The 23,065-nt window shown below is 39.1% G+C and overlaps 3 protein-coding genes across 8 annotated transcripts; 2 read left to right on the forward strand and 1 right to left on the reverse strand.

The window, feature by feature from the left end:
- The first annotated feature begins 261 nt into the window (after window positions 1-261).
- Window positions 262-2,751, forward strand: LOC130967132 (uncharacterized). Its single transcript, XM_057891954.1, has one exon. It carries the CDS (start codon window positions 262-264, stop codon window positions 2,749-2,751), a length of 2,490 nt encoding a protein of 829 aa, XP_057747937.1.
- A 6,813-nt stretch (window positions 2,752-9,564) lies between these two features.
- Window positions 9,565-12,484, forward strand: LOC130969874 (uncharacterized). 3 transcript variants are annotated; one of them, XM_057895777.1, is made up of 7 exons: window positions 9,565-9,862; window positions 9,979-10,059; window positions 10,206-10,382; window positions 10,655-10,825; window positions 11,029-11,241; window positions 11,327-11,415; window positions 11,595-12,484. In XM_057895777.1, exons 1-7 carry the CDS (start codon window positions 9,763-9,765, stop codon window positions 12,273-12,275), a joined length of 1,512 nt encoding a protein of 503 aa, XP_057751760.1. In that variant the 5' UTR covers window positions 9,565-9,762; the 3' UTR covers window positions 12,276-12,484. The 3 variants fall into 3 exon arrangements, with proteins under 3 accessions (XP_057751760.1, XP_057751759.1, XP_057751761.1); XM_057895776.1 differs by having other exon boundaries at window positions 9,566-9,862; window positions 11,589-12,484; XM_057895778.1 differs by having other exon boundaries at window positions 9,566-9,862; window positions 11,047-11,241; window positions 11,589-12,484.
- A 3,912-nt stretch (window positions 12,485-16,396) lies between these two features.
- LOC130970040 (uncharacterized) lies at window positions 16,397-19,267 on the reverse strand. Of its 4 annotated transcripts, none has more exons than XM_057895991.1 (6): window positions 19,180-19,267; window positions 18,905-19,078; window positions 18,602-18,766; window positions 17,862-18,059; window positions 17,072-17,153; window positions 16,397-16,955 (listed from the first exon to the last, which is right to left on the reverse strand). In XM_057895991.1, exons 1-6 carry the CDS (start codon window positions 19,235-19,237, stop codon window positions 16,478-16,480), a joined length of 1,155 nt encoding a protein of 384 aa, XP_057751974.1. In that variant the 5' UTR covers window positions 19,238-19,267; the 3' UTR covers window positions 16,397-16,477. The 4 variants fall into 4 exon arrangements, with proteins under 4 accessions (XP_057751974.1, XP_057751973.1, XP_057751975.1 ...); XM_057895990.1 differs by having other exon boundaries at window positions 16,397-16,951; window positions 17,056-17,153; XM_057895992.1 differs by having other exon boundaries at window positions 16,698-16,955; window positions 17,056-17,153.
- Window positions 19,268-23,065: the final 3,798 nt, after the last annotated feature.

Here is a 23,065-nt window from a genome sequence, read left to right on the forward strand (position 1 = left end):
AAGCACATAAAACCCGGTGGGTTACCACGGTTTATGTAGAGTAATGGGCAAAAAACGTGGTGGGTTGCCACGGTTTACTATGACGGAAAATCTATATATATGTGGGTGATTCAATCCCCAGAAGAGATCATTCTCACAATGGCTAGTGAGGAAGAGAGCTTTCTTGCTCTGGTGTATTGCTCTGAAAAAATTAAAAAAAGCAAAAGCCAAGGTGTGAAGTTCACCGACAGAGAACCACTAAGTATTTTTATCAGTTCGTCTATGAGTTTGTCGGACTTGAAGAATAGCATCTTGGAGAAGCTTGGCGTGTTGGGTTGCAAGTGGGTGAAGAAACTATTCTACAAGATTCCCATGGCGGTTGTCTCAACCGGTGTTCAGTATGAAACCTTTGCGGTTAAGTCTGATGAAGATATTAGGGTTCTGTTCTACTGTGTAAGGAGCTTTTCGGAGATCAGAATCCATGAGTTGTTCGCGAAGTTGGAGGTTGGTGTCGATAGTTCTGGGGCATCCGCTCCAGTTCCTTGCGTCGCTTCCGCGGGTGGTGCATCTAGTTCGATGCCTGCGGTCAGACCGTATCTTCCGCCGGTTCAATCACCTTCTTTTGCGGCTGACTTAGAACAAATGGAGGTTGTTGGTTCTGTCCCTTTGGACCATGCAGCAGTCATGGAGCCTCCCAACGTTGTGGGCACCGGTGGTGGCCTCGTGCCTTACCTCGAAGACTTTGGTGGACCTGATCAAGTAGAGAATGCAATGCGTGACGATGAGTCTGACCAGGAGCCTGTTGATATCGATGGTGACAGCGACGAAAACACAGGCGGCGATCCACATGCGCAGCATCGGCCTTCAAGTTCTGCTTCTCATCAATACCCTCCACACTTCTCCACACTAAACTTAGAAGCTCTTGGTCAACAGGAAGACAGTGGTAACAGAGTGGGTAGATCTTCTACAGAATTTGAGATTGGGCAATCGTTCCAGAGTAAAGATGAAGCTGTGCTCAGTGTGAAGGACTATAGCATCCGGCGAGGTGTTGAGTACAGAGTCATCGAATCGGATCATTTGAAGTATCATGGAAAGTGCAAGGAATTCGGCAAGGGTTGCACTTGGTTGATTCGTGTAGCGCTTCGTGCACGAAAGGGAACTTGGGAGGTTAGGAGGTACAACGGGCCACACACGTGCCTCGCAACTTCTATTTCAAGTGATCACCGTCAGCTGGATTATAACGTTATATGTGCGAGGATTCTTCCTATGGTTAGGGCGGATGCTGCGGTTACGGTAAAGGTACTTCAACAAGCGACAGAAGCTGATTACGGTTTCAGGCCTAGTTACAGGAAGGTCTGGTTGGCTAAGCAGAAGGCAGTGGCACAAATATATGGAGATTGGGAAGAGTCTTACGCGGAGTTGCCCCGTTGGATGCTAGGGATCCAGGCAACAATGCCGGGAACAATCACGGTGCTGAAGACGTCTCCGGTTCAGATTGGTGGTGCGGTTGATGAGTCGACGGTGTACTTTCACCGACTTTTCTGGACATTTCCACCCTGTATCGAGGCATTCCGGCATTGCAAGCCACTCGTCAGTATTGATGGTACCCACTTGTATGGGAAGTATGGAGGGACGCTCCTGTTGGCGATAGCTCAGGACGGAAACTCGAACATCCTACCGATAGCATTCGCCCTTGTAGAGGGGGAAAATGCAGAGTCGTGGTCATTCTTCTTGTCCAACCTCCGAGAGCATGTGACTCCTCAGGAGGGTATCCTAGTTATCTCAAACAGGCATAATGGGATCAAGGCGGCCCTTGAGGCACCTGAGACTGGATGGCTGCCTCCTCGTGCTTTCCGGGCCTGCTGTATAAGGCATGTGGCAGCGAATTTCGCCCTAACGTTCAAAGGTAAGGACTCAAAGAGGTTACTGGTCAATGCTGCCTACGCCAAGACTGAGGGTGAGTTTTACTACTGGTTCGACATCATGCGGACTGAGAATCCAGCAATGTGTGACTGGGCCAACCGTATGGAGTATGACAAATGGACCCAACATGAGGATGCTGGTCGACGGTTCGGGCACATGACCACAAACATCAGTGAATGTGTGAACTCCGTGCTAAAGGGTACTCGCAACCTCCCGGTCACATCATTGGTTAAGTCAACCTACGGGAGGCTTGCTCAGCTATTTGTGGTCCGGGGACAGACAGCAGAGGCACAACTCGGATCCGGCCATGAATTCTGTCAGGCATTGGTCAAGGCTATTGATCGGAACCTTAGAGACTCCAGGTGCTTTACTGTGACATTATACGACAGGCATCAGTCCGAGTACACCGTGGCTGAGACAACACCAACGGGGACGTTCTCTCTTGGTAGCTATAGAGTTTCCCTTAAAGATCACCGTTGCGACTGTGGGCACTTCCAGGCGCTGCATTATCCATGTTGCCACGCCATTGCCTGTTGCGCCTACTCCCGGCTAAACTGGGCGTCATATGTTCACGAAGTGTATCGTATGACTGAGGTGTTCAACGTTTACAAGCAGGGGTTTCTCCCACCTATTCCTGAAGGCCTGTGGCCTCCATATGATGGCCCAACCATTATTCCTGACCCTAATCTGCGGCGTGCAAAGGAAGGTCGTCCAAAGGCAACCAGGATCCGTGGAAGCATGGATCAGTCTCAAGAGAATCAGCCGAAGCGTTGTGGGTTATGCCGTCAGCCTGGGCATACGCGAAGGAACTGTCACCAGCGATCACAAAGTGGTGGAGGGGATGCGTAGATCTCATGTTGTGTAACCCTCTTCCATGCTGTCTTATTTGTTTCTTGCTCTAAATAGTGTTAGTAATGCGTCGTTGGTTAAGTATGTCACTTTCATCGTGTTTCATCAACAACGAAATCTCAGTATAATAAACTCGTTTTATTTTATCAGTTTCATTAAACCACTTTAGATATCTTTACTAATGTGCATTATAATATAAACCATACATGAACACATGAAATATTCTGAAGCAGGCACTCACTACATAGTCAAAAGATAAATAATATTTAACAATAAGTCTGAAATCCATAAACACTAACAAGCATGCACATTACATAAACTAATTAGCATGCTCAATACATAACGTAACTACCATGATCAATACATAAATAAACAAACAAAGTACTGGACAGGAACATATAACATAACTAATCAGAATCCTCAATGGTGTCACTGTCATCATCATCGAACTGGCCAAGCAAGTGCCCTCCGGTGCCACACAAAGGAGGACGTCTAACCCGCCTAGGTCTCTGATCTGGCGCTGGTGCTGTGAGGTGTGCGGGAGCCGCGCTGAAAGCGGAGGCAGGTGTCCCTCCTAAAGCAAACCATGGGTCGGACGGCGAAACTGCTGGCTCGTTCAGGTCAACTGCCAACTGAGCCTGAACATCGTCACTGCCTGGCTGCTGAGCACCAAACTGGGCATGCTCCTCAGGCATCTGTGGCCTATAATGGGTCTAATCATCATCCCTAAGCATGTCAACTATGTCTCTGTAAAACTCGGACTCAGTAACAGGATCAGCAATGTCCACCCCAACAGCCGCGGTCGTAAACTCGGCAAAACCATATGGGCTCATGTTCCCAAACAGCTGTGAGCTAGAACCCACGTCGAACGTCGGCTGATCCATGGCTGATGCTGATCCAACTACATCCTCAGCGGCGACGTGACCAGTGCCGCCCCCCTGCTCGGATGGTCCTCCATCAGGCCCACCTCGACGGTCAGGCCGCGCAGGTGGCCGTCTGCCTCTACGTCGAGGAACACGGTAGTCCACTGGATCCCCAGCCTCAGCTCCAGGAACGTCCTGCTCCAATCGGTCGGCAAACTCCCTCCACTCGCGATCAGTGGTCCGGGTCCCAATACGGCGACGCCTATCAACTCGTCTGTTATCTGGTCTGTCATAAACATGAACTCTAGGAGGTGCCTGGGACGACCCTCTGTGACGCGCCTCCTCAGTCAACACAATCGGCCTCGGATCCTGAAATGCTACATCTGGGGATAGGAACCTGTGCGCCACACGGCACCACCACTCTAGGTAATCTGATGATGGACCAGGGTCGAGGACACGATCGACCCATATGACCGACTGATGCCGGTTCTCCCAAAACTGGTGCCACTCCCGATAATATGAAGGAAACCACCGGTCCCCACCCCTACCATCCTTCGCATGTAGCCAATCTATGTTCAGAGATACATCTGGGAGAGGCTGAACACCGCCGAACTGGGGTAGAACCCTATCCACCTGATGCCACTCGATCGCAGCAAAATATATCAGGCTAGTGACGGTCGTCCATAGCCGTCGGTGCTCATCAACTAGTATCTCCGGATGAATAACAGCAGCAACATCAGCAGAAGAATAAGGCTCCCACACAAACTGCATAGAAACAGTAAGACGTTCCTGAGGCAGTGCCATGTAAGAAAAACTAGTTCGACCATCAGTAATAAATAAATCACTCACATCGTGGACACGCAAACGATCAAGTGCAAGGCGTGCGGAAACTAATCTCTGTGCCCCTGCATCGTTCCTCGGAACAAACTCCGCCCACCTACAATTTAAATTGAAATGATGTCAAAACAAACCATAACACTAGCAATTTTTACAATTTATGAACGCTTATTTTTAAACCATACCTAGAAGCAAGCGGAAAACCAAACCGGTCAAAACCAGTGGGCCTCAGAGTGGGAAACCTCCAGAAAATCCAGGACTGTAGTAGGTGTAGCGGCCCAGCCAAGTTAACGACATTTCTATTTGTACCACGACAAAGACACCTATACAACTAGGCTAGTGCAGCGGAGCCCCAGCTATATCTGCCCAAGTCATCCAATGATGCCAAATAAGGCAACCAGCGAAGGTGTACCCTGTTTGCATTCTTGTCCGCAAACAGCTGAGACGACAACAGCATCGGGATATAAGCGCGTGCGTATACACGCACGGTCTCATCAGTAGCATCTGCAGGGAGAACACGGAACCTCTCGTGGAACCAGGTGTAGCACACTGTCATCTGCTTCACTTTACTCTGTGGAGGTAACTCCCCGAACAACTCCCGGAACCACACCCATGCTGGTCTACCGTGTTCCATCAGATTCTCAAACTCAGTCAAGCACCCACTAACGGGTGCACCATCAATCGGCAAACCCAGCTGATACGCAACATCCTGTAAAGTAATGGTGCACTCACCAAACGGCATATGGAACGTGTGGGTCTCCGGACGCCACCGCTCAATAAATGCGCTAAGCAGAGACTCATCAACCCAGAACCACTGACTGTTTAGCCTAGCAAGATGATACAAGCCCGCAGTCTCCAGATACGGTATAATCCGGTCATGTAAGGGCATATTCTGCTGCCGCCTAACGGCTGTAATAACCCTACTAGGCTGCAAAACGTTGGTAATAAAATCCCTTAACATACAACCATTACAAACAACAACATACATAATACTGGTGCTAAGAGAACTGTGCACATTAAATTCATGGATTCTGTTATCCTGTATTAAATACTGAAGCTAAGAAAACTGTGCACTCACTACAACAAATTAACAATTTAAATACATGAAAAAAATCTTTGAATAAAATTAAATATTGGTAACAAAATATTCTGCAAAATTACTAATAACCACACTAAGAAGATAAATAAGCATAATAAAATATGCATTACTAACAATACCGATAATCATTAATATTTACGTAAATAATATTAATCAGAATCACAAAACAAATAAACGTAATAAAATTAAAATATTTACTAGCAATATTCCTACTAACATATCAATTGCTATATTAGAATTAAATTTAATTACAATAATAATAACAATAACAGTAACTAACCTCTTCATCGATATATCCGGCCACGTGAGCGATGCCATTTAGTCGGTACAATCGATCCTCATCCTCCATTGGCCCCACCACCCACTTCTCCTTCCCTGCCTCCAAACCTTTTCCCAAATTCTCTCTACAACAATCAATCCACTTTCTTCCTTATGTTGTAAATGAATCCGTCCCTGCCTTCAGCGGATTACATATATATATAGATACACGTAAACCGCGGTGGGTTACCGGGTTTTACGTTCAACATTGTTTCCTCATAAACCGTGGTGACTCCCCACGGTTTATGCACGCCGATTTGCCTTCGTAAACCGTGGTGACCTACCACGGTTTACATGTAAAACCATTTGCTCCTAATCCGTGGTGACCTCCCACGGTTTATGCATGTTTAGAAACCGTGGTGGGTTGCCACGGTTTACATATAAATCCGTTTTGCACAAAATCGTAACAACAAACAGATTTGCACATTTACGTTAAGAACTTCCTCTTTTTATTTATTTAAGTAAATTGCCCTTACAGTATTATACCTATAATATAATAATAAATTAAAGATATTATTAGTTTTGTTTTTGTTTTTTATTTTTTATTTTTAGTATTAGTATGTTTTGTTTTTAAAATTTTGTAAAAAATAAAACAAATATTTAAAACTTTTAAAAATATTATTGAAAATTTGAGATACATATTATAATACAGAAGGAATAATGAGTAATAATTAGGGTCTGTTTGGATAGGTTTATAAGTTTTTTTTTTTTTTTACTTATAAAAATGTATAGTATTAATGTTTGGTACAATTTTTAAAACTAAATTGTACCTCTTTAAAAAATTATTTTAGTATTTATGAAAAAGTTAAAAAAAATTATTTTCTCATAATAAAAAATTTATTATTATTTTTTCTTAAAATAAATACTTTTAGAACATAAAAAATCAAACACAAAATAATTTATTTATAAGTTACTTTTAATATAAGTATTTATTGTTTAAACTATTTTTTAAAAAAAAATTAACTAAACTATTTACCTAAACTAAACAGACTTCTATGTGAAATTTAATCTTTTTAAAATAAAAAAATTAATAAAATAATAAAATAAAAATTAATTATTATTAATTTTGTAACTTCTAACAAATATGTATTTCAATATTTTAGTTTAAAAGTAATTAACTTCTCAATTTATCATTTTATTAATTTTTTCACAATAGAAAATTTTGATACTTCTGTGTGTTCTCCGTTTAACATTATCATGAATAAGTATCTTAATATAACAAGAGTTAAGGCAATGATAATTAATTTTCTAATAATAACTGAATTAAATTTAATTTAAACAATAAATATAACACAAAACACAAAGATAAATAAGTATATCAATTCTATTTAATATATTAATGAATACTAAGTAAATTAATTTTTTAATAAATTTTATTTTTAATTTCTTAACCTAATTATTTTTTGAATTGAAGTACATAATTAAAAGGACAATTTACGAAAATAAAATATTTGGATTCTAAAATTATCCAAATATAACTTTTGTAATTTGAATACAAAAATGTAACTTTCTACAAAATTATATAAACATCAAAATACACATAAACTGCTAGTGGGACTCGCAATTTACGTTGATGCTGAATTTGACCAAAAATCGTGGTAGGAATTCCACATTTTTTTTTGTTAACGAGAAATAAGTATAAACCGTGGAGGGTTCCAGCGGTTTATACTTGCACCAAGTTCCACTACATGAGGCAGTGAAGCATTATGAATAATGCATTGACATGTTTCGCTTTTTGCTACTCAAAATCTGATCTATAAGCACACTAAATGATCTACACGACTGCATTTGTTTACAGAGACAGAACACTAAGACAGGAACACTGAGACACAAAATTGTGTTTGGCAGAGGAGATATGGACAGAGACAATGTGTCCAGAGACACTGAATTATTGTATTTTGTGTCCATCATGACAGGAAAGACACGGAGACACTAACAAGGGACACAACTTATTTTTTATTTTTTCTTTCATTATTTTTGTTAATTTTTCATAATTATATTTTTTATTGTTATATTTTTCATCTCAAATTTTTTGAATGAAAAAAAATGAGAATAAATTGAATTTTCATAATTTGTTCTAGTTTATCACCAAACAGAATACAAGAACACAAAATTTTGTGTCTCTGTCCATTAGTGTCTTGTTCTTAGTGTCTTGTTCTGTCATGTTCTTAAAAACAAATGCAGCCTACAATACTATTAATAAGCTTTTGTTATCGCACAAACTATTATACAAACAATATATGATGTAGGTGATTTTGAATTAGTTTTACATGACTTTGTTGCCTGCTTTAAGGCTTTTCTGACATCGTTGAACGATAGGATGCTTTATCATGAGTAACATCAAACTTTAAAAATTGTGTAGATGGTTGTGGTGATCTTTTAACACTTTTGAGGAAGCTTTATGATCTTTGGAAGGATTCCATGATATCATGAGGTGGCATAGAATTTGATGATCTGTTTGGACCATTAAATTGTAGTTAAAATTTAATAAAAATTATTTAGCAATTATTAAAAAACTTAAAAAAACTCATTTTGTTATTGGACCATTTAATGGTTCAAACGTTCTCGGATCATCAAATTCTATGCCAGCTCATGATATCATGGAGCCCTTCCAAAGATCATAAAGCCTCCTCAAAAGCTTTAAAAGATCACCACAATCATCTATACAATTTGTAAAGTTTGATGTTATTTCTGGTAAAGCATCTTACCGTTCAAAAAAAGCCTTAAAACAGGCAGCAAAGTCCTGTAAAATTAATTCAAAATCACCTACATAATATATTGTTTGCATAATAGTTTGTGTGACAACAGTAGCTTATTAATAGTATTGTATAGATCATTTAGTGTGCTTATGGGTAAGATTTTAAGTAGCAAAAGGAAAAGCATGTCAATGCATTATTCATAATACTTCAATGCCTCATGTAGTGAAACTTGTGCAAGCATAAACTGCTGGATCCCTTCTATGATTTATGCTTATATTCCATTAACAAAAAAACCGTGGAACCCCAACACAGTTTCTGGCAAAATTCAGCATTAATGTAAACCGCGGGATCCATCAATGGTTTATGTATATTTTGAGACTGTAAGACTCTCCTGTGATTTATATAATTTTGTAAAAAATTGTATTTTTGTATTTAAATTATAAAAGTTGTATTTCGGTAATTTTGGAACCCAAATATTTTATTTTTGTAAATTATCCTAATTAAAAGTTGACATTATTTTGAATATTATAATTTTGATTTACTGATAACATAAAATATTTTATACAATTATTTAATTCTATTATTTTTTTATGATTATTCATATCATTAATGTAAAAAATAAATTTTTTAATATAATATTATATAATTAAATATACATATAAAATTATTTTATATTAATAATATATCAAAATTAAATTCTATTTAAAGTTGAAAAGAGTATTGTATTGAACAAAAGATAATAAAAATAATATGCAATGTACTCTATTAAATTAATAATAACTAATACACGAAATTACATCAAACGAAAATAAAAAAAGAAGTATTTATTTATTTATTTATTTTTATTTTTGGGCACAAGAAAAAAAAAAAAAAAACACAGAAAGAAAACAATCCAACGTGGTTAACGATGTTTTCATTTTCAAACACTTTTCAACGCTCTTTCTCTCTTTCCCTTTTCCACACTCAAAAACCCACTGTCTTTGGCTTTGCCTCCTCTTTCTGCTAAGAACCCAAAACCCCCATTATACAAAACCAAACAAGAGATTAAAAAAGATTGCTTTTTTATTCTTATTACCCCCTTCAGTTTCATTTATGCTTTTCAAATTAAAACCATCACCACCACCGATGAGCTAGGGTTGCAGCTTCACCACCATTGCTAAAACAAACATTATTACTCACTTCAGTTTTGATTACAATGGGTAAGAATCTCTTGATTCTTCTTGGTCTCACTCTCTTGCTTCTCTTATTTGGAACCTTCTCAGTCTCAGCTGCACCATCCACTACTTCCCCTGCTAGTAAGTTTAGTTCACCAGTTTTTGGTGCCATGCAATTTTCACTTTTCAGCTCCCATTTTGATCAAAGTTGTGTTCTTTAGCTCACTTTTCCTCATGCCCTTCTTCTCATTCCTCAGAAATTGTTACTGGTTTTCTCTCCAATGCTGTGCCAGCTTTCACCAAGTGGGTGTGGTCCCTCAAGGCAACAACAAAAACGGGTAAGTTTGGATCTGTGTTTAGCAATCGCCCACGTTGTGTTTTTTGGTGTTCTTGTGGTGGTTGATTTGTTAGACTTTGAATATGTTTGTGTGCTTGTGTGCTTTTTCTTATTGAATGTATGTTTTGTTTTGTTTGCTTGCTGCAGCGGTTTCCAGCAGGTCGATGATGAAGTTTGAGAGTGGTTACAATGTGGAGACAGTGTTTGATGGAAGCAAGCTTGGAATTGAGCCTTATTCTGTTGAGTTGTTGCCCAATGGGGAGCTTCTCATTCTGGATTCTTCCAACAGCAACCTTTACAGGATCTCATCTTCACTTTCTTTGTGTAAGTGTTGCCAAATGTTGGTTTGCTTCTGCTGTAAAGTGTTTGTAATTGCAATGGAGATAAGCAATTGAACCAATGTGCATCTGAATATCGCATTTGTAAGATTATGAGCTTAACGAATATGTATCATGAGATTGTACTGCATTTTCAGGTGTAACAGTAACCTGAGGGACTTATCTTTTTTCCATATAATATCCTGTGTGACAGTTAGACTCCTTGGATGTGTATATTTCATTAATTTGAGAATGATCATGTTCATGGCAATTCTGCAGATAGCAGACCGAAGCTGGTTGCGGGCTCTGCGGAAGGTTATACTGGACATGTTGATGGAAAACACAGGGAGGCTAGGATGAACCATCCGAAGGGGATAACGGTTGATGACCGAGGGAATATCTATGTTGCAGATACTACTAACATGGCAATTAGGAAAATTAGTGATTCAGGTAGAATAAGCATTCATCTTCTAAACTCCCTCTTGGGTCAATGTTTTAATGTCTTCATATTGGCTAAATGAGAAATATAAACTTTGGTTGTCTGGATATTCTAGAAATTTGTGAATCTTTTGTGTGTTTGCACCCTTATAAAACTGTTACAAGATATTGGAATCGGAGCCGGGAATTTTTATTGGATTAACATTTCTATTCAGGGGTTACTACAATTGCAGGAGGAAAATGGATTCGTGGAGGGGGCCATGTTGATGGACCAAGTGAAGAAGCTAAGTTTTCTGATGACTTTGACGTGGTTTATGTTGGTAGTAGTTGTTCCTTACTCGTCATAGACAGAGGAAACCGAGCGATCAGGGAAATTCAACTTCACTTTGATGACTGTGCCTATCAATATGGTAGCGGATTCCCACTTGGTAAAGTATATCCTTTAAGTTCTACTGTAGAAAATTCTGTTAGCTGTTAACTACAAATATAGACTGATTGCAGTCATTGTTGCAGGGATTGCAATGCTTGTTGGGGCCGGCTTCTTTGGTTATATGCTGGCACTGTTGCAGCGAAGACTCGGTACAATTGTTGGTTCACAGGATGTGAGCACTTAGTCTTGTCTTCTCCCTTGTGCACTATTCTATATGTGAATGATATGGGAAACTTGATTAGCCATTAATGGATATAGATCTCCGTCGATAGTAACATCAATGGATTAACATGTGGCAGATATTTAAAATTGTTGTTCTTAAAGTTAAACCAATGTTTTTTGTAGGATCAGGTTCAAGTGATGTCTTCCGTTTCACCTAGTCCTTTTCAACAGCCCATGAAATCTGTGAGGCCTCCCTTGATTCCATCCGAATTCGAACCTGAAAAGCAAGAGGAAGGCTTCTTTGGGTCCCTTGGAAAGCTACTTGCCAATGCCTCTGCATCAATGGTGGAGATAATGGGAGGAATATTTCCTGTTTTCAGAAGAAAACCACAAAGCTACAAGTTTCAAAGACAACCTCTGGTCCCACTGCAACATCAAAAGCAAGCTTGGCCGGCGCAGGAAAGTTTCGTGATTCCTGATGGAGATGAGCCTCCTTCTATTGACATGAGAACCCCAACCCCTCGAAAAACATACCCTTTCATGTCTAAAGACGCCGAGAAAATGCAGCAATTAAGGCAAAGTAGAGCATTTTACAATGGATGGGACGGTGATCTTCAGCAGCAGCAACTGCAGCAGCAGCAACAACCACAAAGACATCATCATTGTCATCAGTATCAGTCATCGACCCCTCACACTTACTTCGAGCAAAGCCGCGAGACAACCAATGAGATAGTGTTCGGGGCGGTGCAGGAACAAGATGGTAAGGAGGAGTCTGTGGTAATCAAGCCTGTGAACTATGGTGACTCGCTATATGAACATCACAATATCCGGTCTAGAGTGAATTCCATGGGTTATACCCACAGGTATTGAGTGTATACAGTTTAGGAATTTTAGAAGTAACAAAGCCTCAATCCATCTTTTGATTGGAGAGGGAAAATGAAGAAATCAAGTAGTTAGTATAATGATTTCTTTCAGATGTATCTTAGCAAGGAGAAGCTGGTCATTATGATGTGAATTGTTTTATTCAGTTTTGCCAAATTTAGGTTGCTGTATTATTTTAGATCAATAGATTCTGCATTTTACTTCTTATGATCTTATCACAAAATGATCAATAGTTCTTTGGGAAGAAAAAAAAAAACTATTTTCTTTTCTGTTCTGAACCTTTTTCATTTGAACTTGAGCTTGCTCTTCCTAGATTACCAAATTTCAACAAGTTGTCTAAAATTCTAACCAGACAAAATCAAGAATTCAAGACTAGTTCAGCTTTTGGTTATGTTTCTCATCTCATTTGCAATGGCATGCATGACTGGATTGAAATCTCTTGAGAATGATAAGAGTTTCTTCACATTATGCTTTGAATTTGAATAAAGGGACAGATACTTATTACTTTCATTGGTGATCCACATCCACCAAGAAATTATTAGTAATAATAGAGGATAGAAGATTCTGTTAGGAACCGAAAAGTGGTATTTTTTATTCCAAACTTAGATTTCTAAACACCAACCAAAGGATTAATAAGGTGGGTGAGAAGTATTTTCCAAAATTAATTTATTGCTATTATGATCATGATGTGACGTGTATGGAGCTACCATAACACAAATTAAGTTATGATGACTTACATTATTTATTGAATTTAGGGTTTAGGGTCATACATTGTTAGTCATGATGAACTAATATAGAGAAATGATTTTCTTCCAAACAAGAAATTGAAACTTTATAAGCAGTAATAATGACTTTTTCTAGGTCTACATCTTATGATATCTTCTAGGGTTATCACTTTTCTACACCTAATAATTGAGAATTTGAGATGGATTGAGTTTTCGTTACTATATGGACACCATATCTAGATACCAATTTTTGTTATTTCTAGTTTTCTGCTCTTCATTCATTTTTTTAATTGAAAATCAAAGTTAGAAACTTAAACAAAAATAAAATATTAAAAAAATTAGGTAGTGTCAAATATAAGATTCATATAGCAATAATCTTACTTTATAACCTAAAGTTAAAAGTAATATTTTGCTATTTTCTATTGCTATTACCTTATAACATAATAAAATTATCTTTGGAATTTTTTAAATTTAGAGCAATATTCTTCGACAACCAATATAAAAACATAGTCGAACCCCATGACATGAATCAAAGACATTATTGCGCTAAAGCTAGGTCGTTGTCCAGAAGCAACGCGCTGTATGGCTCGAGTGCGGTGTCAAATGAGTAAGAGCTGCTGCATCGGTGCCCAGATGGAGTGTTAAATGAGCAAGGGTTCCCGCGTTTTCGTGAACGGACGAGGGTAAATAAGCTAGTTTACAAAGTAAAAGGTAAATGTTGGAGCGACAGAAGGTTGAGATTTGGGACATGGAATATAGGCACTCTAACAGGAAAGTCCATGGAGGTGGTGGACACCATGACAAGGAGAAAGATTAACATTATGTGCCTACAAGAAACAAAATGGGTTGGTGCGAATGCTAGGGAGTTGGATACTTCTGGTTTCAAATTTTGGTATACAGGAAAGGTGAAGAATAGGAATGGGGTTGGTATTATTGTGGATAAGCAGTGGAAGAAGGACGTAGTAGATATCAAGAGGGTGGGAGATCGGATTATCTCTATCAAACTTGTGGTAGAGGGAGGTGCTTTTCATTTGATTAGCGCCTATGCACCGCAAATGGGTTCAGACGAACAACACAAGATAAGGTTTTGGGAGGATCTAGAGAGTTTGGTCCAAGACATACCTTTGTCAGATAAGATTTTCTTAGGAGGAGATTTAAATGGCCACGTTGGAAGAGAAGTGATTGGGTATGGAAGTATTCACAGAGGCCATGGTTTCGGGGTGATCAATGCCGATGGTGAAACTATTTTAGACTTTTCCTCAACCTTTGACCTTCTCATCGCAAATACATGTTTTAAAAAGAGAGACGAACATCTTATAACCTATAAGAGTGGCATGACAAGCTCTCAAATTGACTTCTTCTTGTTGAGGAGAGTCGACCATAAATTTTGCATTAATTGTAAAATTATCCCAGGAAGAGTTTGACAACACAACATAAGGTGCTCGTCATGGATTTTCGCGTTGAGTAAAAGTTGAGGAAAAGATATTATACGAAGAACCCAAAGACGAGGTGGTGGTGGATGAAAGGTGAGGAACAAAGAAACTTCTTAAGACGGGTAAGAGAAGAGGAAAGTGGGATGGGAAAGGAAGCGCAGAAGAGATGTGGAGGAAGATATCAGAAGTTATTAGAAGAACAGCAAAAGAAAGCTTTGGTGAATCTAAATGAATAGGACCAAGAGACAAGGAGTCCTGGTGGTGGAATGCGAATATACAAGAAAAGATAAAGATAAAAAGGGAGTGCTTTAAAGAGTGGTCTTTATGCCGCAATGCAGATAATGGGAAAAAATATAAGGCGGCTAAGAAAGAGACAAAAGTGGCTGTAAGTGAAGCAAGAACAAGAGCATATGAGAGTCTCTACCAGTCTTTGAGCACGAAAGAAGGGGAAAAATGTATATATAGAATCGCAAAGAACGGTGAAAGAAGAACGAGAGATTTGGATCAAGTTAAGTGCATAAAGGATAAGGATGGAGAGGTGCTGGCTTAAGAGGAGAAGATTAATGAAAGGTGGAAGAGCTACTTCTACGAGTTATTTAATGAAGGACAGAAGACTCTTCCAAGCCCTGGTCGATTATGCACAAGGGAAGAAGATAAAAACTTTGACTACTATAGAAGGATTTGAGACATGTTAAGAAGGATGATGGAGAGGTATCGTAGTAATAAAAGGGATCTACATATGGTGTTTATTTATTTGGAAAAAGCGTACGATAGAGTGCCAATGGAAGTCTTATAAAAGGTTTTAGAAAAGAGGAGAATAAGGATCAGATATATTCGTGCAATTAAAGACATGTATGATGAAGCCACAACTAGTGTGAAGACTTAAGATGGTGTGACAGAGAAATTTTCTATTGGTATAAGATTACATCAGGGATCATCCCTAAGTCCATATCTTTTCACAGTAGTTTTGGAAGTACTCACAGAGCACATCCAAGAGTCTGTGTCATGGTGCATGCTTTTTGCCGATGATATCGTCCTTATGGGAGAGTTAAGGGAAGACCTAAATAAGAAATTAGACTTATGGAGAGAAGCTCTAGAAGTGTATGGTTTGCACATAAGTCGTAGCAAGACGGAGTATATAGAATGTAAGTTTAGTCTGAGAAGGAAAAACCCTAATATAGAGGTGAAGATGGGAGAAAACATCCTACAAAAAATTAAAGGTTTTAATTATCTTGGGTGCATCATACAGGATAATGGAGAGATTGAACAGGATGTAAATCATGGGATCCAAGCAGGTTGGTTAAAATGGCTGAGTGCATCTAGTTTTATATGCGACAAGAAAGTGCCTTTAAAACTTAAAGGTAAATTCTATCGCACTACTATAAGACCGGCTATGCTTTATGATACGGAGTGTTGGGCGGCCAAAGGAGAGTACGAACATAAGCTAAGTGTGGTAGAGATGAAGATGTTGAGATGAATGAGTAGTCATACGCGATTGGATAAAATAAGGAACGAAAATATAAGGGAAAGAGTTGGAGTAGCACCCATTGTGGAAAAGATGGTTGAATCGCGGCTCAGGTGATTTGGACATGTGAGAAGAAGACCGACAAAACACCCAATCAAGAAGGTGGATGAGATAGAAGATAGACAAGGAGTGAAAGACAGAGGAAGACCTAAGAAGACCATCAATGAGGTGGTCAAACGAGATCTACGTGTAAACGGTTTCTCTATAGACATAATATATGACAAAGTACAATGACGTCGTTTGATTCATGTAGCCGACCCCATCTAGTGGGATAAGGCTTTGTTGTTGTAGAGCAATATTCTTTTTCAAAAATTATATTTTTTAAAACTAAGTTGTAGCCTGGATGTACAAATCAAATTTGACAGTGTAACCATGAATTGCTAATTGGTTGACAATATGACATTTATGTATATAAGGAAAGGGAAGAAAAAAAATGATGTTGATCAAAATATATGCACACTAGTTTACAGAACATTGATAACAAAGTACATACAACAAAGTATTCTCTTACAAACCACCATGTCTACGCTTAAGAACACCACCTTGATGAAGAATGCTACCTGTAGGAACCATGTTAGCCTGTATTATGACATCATCATCTCCATGGTACTCAAGAATCCCAACACTCTTTCCCCTAGTATTATTGAAGGTTCTTTTGCTGGTTGAGCCAATAAGTTCTTCATCAAAGCTTATCAATTCTTTCAACTGATCATGATACTTACTTGACTTTGTTACCTCACCACTGTTGCATGCATCTAAATCCATCAATGACACAGATTCTAGACATGGCCTTCGAGAAGCTAAGATGAATCTAAACAGAAGAAGATAAGAGACAATAAATTTCCCCAGTTGGATCAGGAACGAGCAGATATTGCTAGCAGCTGCGCTTTTGTTGCCGGAGTAGAGTATCTGAACTAGATTCCCCAGAGGTGTTAGGCAATGCTTCCATGTCGTGGCAAAATGGCAAGGGTTCAAACCTTCCTGTCTACACATCTCAGTTTGACAGGGTATAAGTTGACACTTTCACTTGTAAAATCATCAAAATAAGGTTTTTTCTTTTGTTTTTTTTTTGGGGGGTAACTTACATTAGGGATGAGATACCTGCCAACTGCGATCCCAATCACCAAGCCTAGTAAACATGATAGTCCTAATCCTAAAGTCCAAATCATAGCTGCACCTAGCCCTGGACAAAAGAGAGTTTATTCATTATATTTGAATCATAGTTTCTAGTTTCTCTTTTCTAGGTAGATAAAAGGTTATAGTTTAGCATTATGTTATTTGGATTGACATATAATACAAAAGTGATCTACAAATAATTCTAAGGTTTAGAAGGGTCATGAATGTCAAGCAGAAATCTTCATTTTGTTTAACTCAGTTCAAGAAGTAACTAACAGAGTAATGGATTGCATTTTTATATTAGCATGTCAAAGGAAAGTTTAATATGCTAAACATAAGTAACTGGCACTATTGCCTTAAGTTGAACCTACTTGCCTTTGCTATCTTCATGAATCATGACATATTTTGACAAATATCACAAAATGATTAAACAAAACAGTGTCATAGCCTTGATTTCATAATCTATTCTTATATCCTTCTCTTTCAAAAGCTAAAGAAGGATGTTGTAGTAGAAATCATAATCAAGACAAATGTCTGTGCATTAACTTAATCTACCACAACCACACTATACTACTATGATTCAGATTGCAATCAACTACTACACTCTAGTGCAATATTTACACACTTACGGACCAGACTAAAGATTATTTAAATCAGTTTAACCTTTGAATGAAAAGTAATTTTAATGGTATCAATGAAGTCCAAAATGATGTTGAGGATGGAGAGAAACTTTATTACTGGGATGCTAATTCCAACAAGTGGATTAAAATCTCACCAGAGTTAGATCCAAAGGTACAATCCTCCTCCTTCAAATTAATCTGATGGATCAATTGATGCATATGATCTGAGACCAGTAAAGCACACAGGCCAGGAATAAACGCTAGCTCAAAATCATTTGAAAGTGATACATTTTGTGAAAGTCCATTTTTTCTGCTTGACTTTTCTGAGAAATCTCCAACAATTGTAGTCACACCTAGGAAAGACAAAAACAGACAAAAGAAATATCAATTATTTCTTGACGACAAACTACACCCAAAGCTATTACAAGATTCACCATCCTAAGTTCCCTACCACACATTTAAGAACAAATAATAAGTCAAAACAAAAACTAGGGACCACCCCGTCATCCATAATTATTGACCACATGGAAACACCTCCAATTGTTTGACCCATGCTTCTCATGCATGCTGAGAAATATAATAGAATCCATCATTCGTCCATCACTGAATGTGATATAGAACCAACACAGATTACACAGCTCATCCAATTGAGTTGGCACATTCGATGTACACAAAACATAGTTCCTTTAAACCCTCCTATCGCTGTCTCTCCCCATACAACTATGTACTCAAAAACACAAACCATGACATGTGCAATTTCAAGCTATGTATATGTATATTATAAACAAAGTCTGAAACTTTGGAGATGTAAACAAAGCAGAACCAAGCAACACAAACAACAAACAATAAGGTAACCAAACTATCCAAAATCTGAAGTAGCATTCTTCAAACAAACCATTGCTAGAGATTTTCCTAATGGCCTTGTTGTTCTTGTCAGCAACGTACACATTTCCTTTAAGATCAACAGCAAAGCTTTTGGGTTTGTTAAACTCAGCTGAAATCACATCCCCATCTTTATACCCCGCAGACCCATCTCCTGAAAGCCTCCTCACAATACTATCTGCAATTTATTATTAAAAAAAAAACACGAAGAATAGCAGCAAAGAAGCACGTAAAGATCAAAACTTTAGAACACCCCAAGAAAAAGAAAACGAAAACTAAAAAAGGGGAAAGAAAGAGGGGGGGGGAAAAAGGTTACCACTGGAAATGGGGAATTGAAGGGTGTAGAAAACGCTGTTTGTAGAATCAAGGAGGATGAGATCGGAGGAACCGGATCGCTGGAGGATGGAGTGAGGGTTGACGTTGATCTTGTGGCCGTCGAGGACGGTGGTGACCGTGAAACCCTCTTCGAGAATTATGCTTTCTGCGTTAGCTGAAAAAAAGAAAAAGAAAATGCAAAAGGAAAGAAAAGAAAAGGTGAGAAATGAAGGATGATGATGATGATGATGATGAAGAATGTTGTTAGTGTGTTACCGTGAAAAGTGAGGAGGATGAAGAGAAGGAAGAGAAAGAAGGTGGAAGGAGAAGCCATGGCTGCGATCAAAGGGCACAGGATACTGAGCTCACTTCACTCAAAGCTTACTTGCTGCAGAAGCAGACCAACCATAAATAAAGTAATTAATAATTTATTCAAATAAATTAATTTACAGAATGTTATTACCGCTAAGAGACAAGGGACTATTTGTACAATGTGTACAATAGCTTATTGAATTATAAAATGAAACATCTTCCATACTATTTAGAATAACTATCCGAAAATTAGGGATAATAAACATTTTTTCGAAAAATTAAACTGATTTTGAAGTTCACCAAGGATTGAACTCTTAACCTTTCAGATCTAGCACTTTAATACTATGTCATGATACCATTTATCCCAAAAACTTCAGCTGATGAAAAAAGATAATATTGTATAAATATTCCATTAACTCCTCATAATTTCCCTTATTTTAAACATTTAGTTACGAATATGTTAGCACAAAAAGCAAAAATCTAATTATTCTAAACTACAATGTTTGCGTAGATGTTGATAGCAAATGAACATCTCAGCAGTGGATAATAGCCCTCAACTTCTAAATGAGTAGAAAAAAATTATGTCATTTAAATTATAATTTATTAATTTATTTTTATTTAAATTAGTATAAATATAAATTTGTTTTGGTATGTTAGTATTAATTTTAAGTTATTATTTTGTTAACATGTCAGAAATTTAAATTTAAAATTTATTTATTTAGATTAATGAATAAATTTATTTAAATTAATATAAATATAAATTTGTTAGCGTATTTTAGTACATAATTTTTAGGGTAAAAAACTGAAATGAGCCAAGTGGAGCTCAAATTTACCTAAATCAGCCAAATGAAAATTCAATACATGAATCAACCAGGACGTATTATTATATAATTCGAATCAATATGATTCGAAATTGATTTGAACGTAATTCGAATCGATTTGATTCGAATTAGTATGAACGGCCAAAATCAATGAAGTTCGAAACAAGTTGTTTCGAATTACAACTATAGAATTCGAATTAAGTTAATTCAAATTACTAGGAGAAGCGCAAGTTAGGGGAGTTCGAATCAATTGGATTCGAATTAGGTGAAAAGGGGCTTGCATAGTAATTCGAATCAAGTTGATTCGAATTACAAGGGAATCGGCTATAAAAGGAGTTCGTGCCAAGTTCATTCGAATCACTTTCTCATTCTCCAACCCCACTAAATCCCAGAGAAAAAGACCAACGTTCAGTACGAGCTTGACCAGAGCGGCTGTTTCTGTCGATGGGGGACGATCCGGGAAGGCTTTATCGTCTGGATGGAGTAGCTCATATCGCCGGTGTTATCAACGACGAGGTTAGTGGTTTATCACAGCGGTTTATGATAATGGTATTTGTTAATGGTTTTTTAGAATGGTTTATGTTACTGTTAGTGGTTTAGGATAGTGGTTTAGGAAAGTAGTGTAGGGTAGTGGTTTGTGTTGATGGTTTTTGTTAATGGTTTTGTTTTAGCGGTTTATTGTAAATGGTTTTTGGATAGTGGTTTAGCAAATTAGTGTAGGGTAGTGGTATTTGTTGATGGTTTTTGTTAATGACTTTGTTTTAGCGGGTTATTGTTGATGGTTTTTGTTAATGGTATTTGGTAATGGTTTATTGTTGATGGTTTTTGTTAATGGTTTTTGTGAATGGTTTTGTTTTAGCGGTTTATTGTTAATGGTTTTAGTTGATGGTTTTTGTTAATGGTTTTTGTTAATAGTTTTTGTTAATGGTTTATTGTTGATGGTTTCTGCTAATGGTTTTTGTGAATGGTTTTGGTTTAGCGGTTTGTTGTTAATGGTTTTTCTTAACAGTTTATTGTTGATGTTTTTTGTTTATTGTTTTGTGTTAATGGTTTTGTTTTAGCGGTTTATTGTTAACGGTTTTTGTTAATGGTTTTTCTTATGTTAGTGGTTTGTGCATCTGTTCTAATTATGCGTTTTATGTAATGGCCAGCCCCGTCGTTGCATATCCAGTGTTAGGCGGCAACAGGGGATGCGTCTTGATGAGAGGTATGTCCCGTACTTGCAGATGGCGGGACTTTACCATCTTGCGAGACTCAACGACAGATGGTTCCGACTAGACGAGCCCCTAGTCAGCGCATTCGTCGAGAGGTGGCGGCCTGAGACGCACACCTTCCACATGCCGTTCGGAGAGTGCACTATCACGCTTCAGGACGTCGCATACCAGCTGGGGTTGCCAGTCGACGGAGATTATGTTAGTGGTTGCCTTACGGACTTCCACATTTACATTGAGGGTGGGAGACCTCCTTGGCAGTGGTTCCAGGAGTTGCTCGGTGTTTTACCGCCGGAGAACCAGGTGCAGAAGTTCGCAGTCAACTGCACCTGGTTTCAGGAGACATTCGGGGAGTGTCCAGATGGGGCAGATGAGGAGACGGTAAGGCGATTTGCCCGGGCGTACATCATGATGTTACTGGGTACGCAGCTGTTTGCCGACAAGTCCGGCAATCGTATACACATCAGATGGCTACCATATGTTGCTCGGCTTGAGGAGATGGGTCGCTATAGTTGGGCGTCGGCGGCACTAGCATGGCTGTACAGGTGCATGTGCCGAGTCGCGAACAGACATGTGGTTAAGTTAGCTGGCCCGTTACAGTTATTACAGTCGTGGATTTTCTGGCGGTTTCCTACACTTAGACCATCTGGGTATGATGAGATCAGCTGGCCCCTTGCATCGAGGTACCGTTATTGTTTTGTAGTAGATACTCTTGTAGTTATTATTTTGTAACTATGCCCTATATTCTTCTGTTTTCTTCTACGCAGATGGTCTGGTTACAACCCTGGGATTAGCAACAAGGGACCTCGGGTACAGATGGCTCGCATGCAGATCGACTTGCTACAGCCTCGGCAGGTACGTAAACAGCACTTCTGCGCATCTAAACTCATTGTTTCACTTTATATCACTTAACTGAAAGTTCAGATGAATTGGTTTTGTTTTTTGCAGTTCGTATGGATGCCGTATAGCGGATTGGACGTCATCCAGGTTGTTCATCCTGAGGTGTTGGAGCCTCGGCATACGATGTTGTGGCGATGCAGGACGGCCCTGATTTATTTTGCGGTTGTCGAGTGGCATCAGGTAGACAGAGTTTTACCTCAGTTTGGCGGCGTTCAGCCCATACCGTCTCCCGCCCTGAACATCGACTTCCTGATGTCGAAGGACGGGAGAGGAGGTGACCGTTGGTTCCCGGCACAGTACCCCGATTGGCATCTTTACTGGCAGGAGCGTGCTGATTATATTCTACAGTTTGACATCGTGCCCGACCCTGGTCCGTCACATGAGTTCTTGACATGGTGGTATCAGCACGGGAAGAGGTTTTTATCGCCGGAGATGTTATTGGGGGATCCGAGAGGTGTTCCTATTCCAGATGAGGCGACGCAGAGGGGTGCAGGCCGACTTCCAGACATGGACCGGGTAGAGGATGTTCCTGACAGACGTCGCATTGAGAGGAGAGCACGAGTTGGGACACGTCGTAGCCAGCGTGAGTGGAACTGGGTAGATCAGGCTATGGATGCCGGAGACGACCCAGTTAGGGGTGTGGGTAGAGGTCGTGGTCGAGGAGGCAGGAGGAGGGTGGGTGCTGCTAGACATGGTGCGCAGATGCCTGGGGGAGGTGATGTTGCGGGAGTTCCTAGGGCACATCAGGGCGGGCATGATGGTGGGTTCCCTGGAGCAGGTATGGGAGATCCCACGAGTCACATTGATGCTGGGCTTGGTGGTGGAGGTCTTGGAGATTACTTCGTAGGTGTTCCCGGTGATGATCATACCCTTCAGGATAGTACTCCATGGGTGAGTCCTGGCTCGATGTTTGGAGAC

This window comes from Arachis stenosperma, chromosome 3, assembly GCF_014773155.1.
Source record: "Arachis stenosperma cultivar V10309 chromosome 3, arast.V10309.gnm1.PFL2, whole genome shotgun sequence".
NCBI classification, from domain to species: domain Eukaryota; kingdom Viridiplantae; phylum Streptophyta; class Magnoliopsida; order Fabales; family Fabaceae; genus Arachis; species Arachis stenosperma.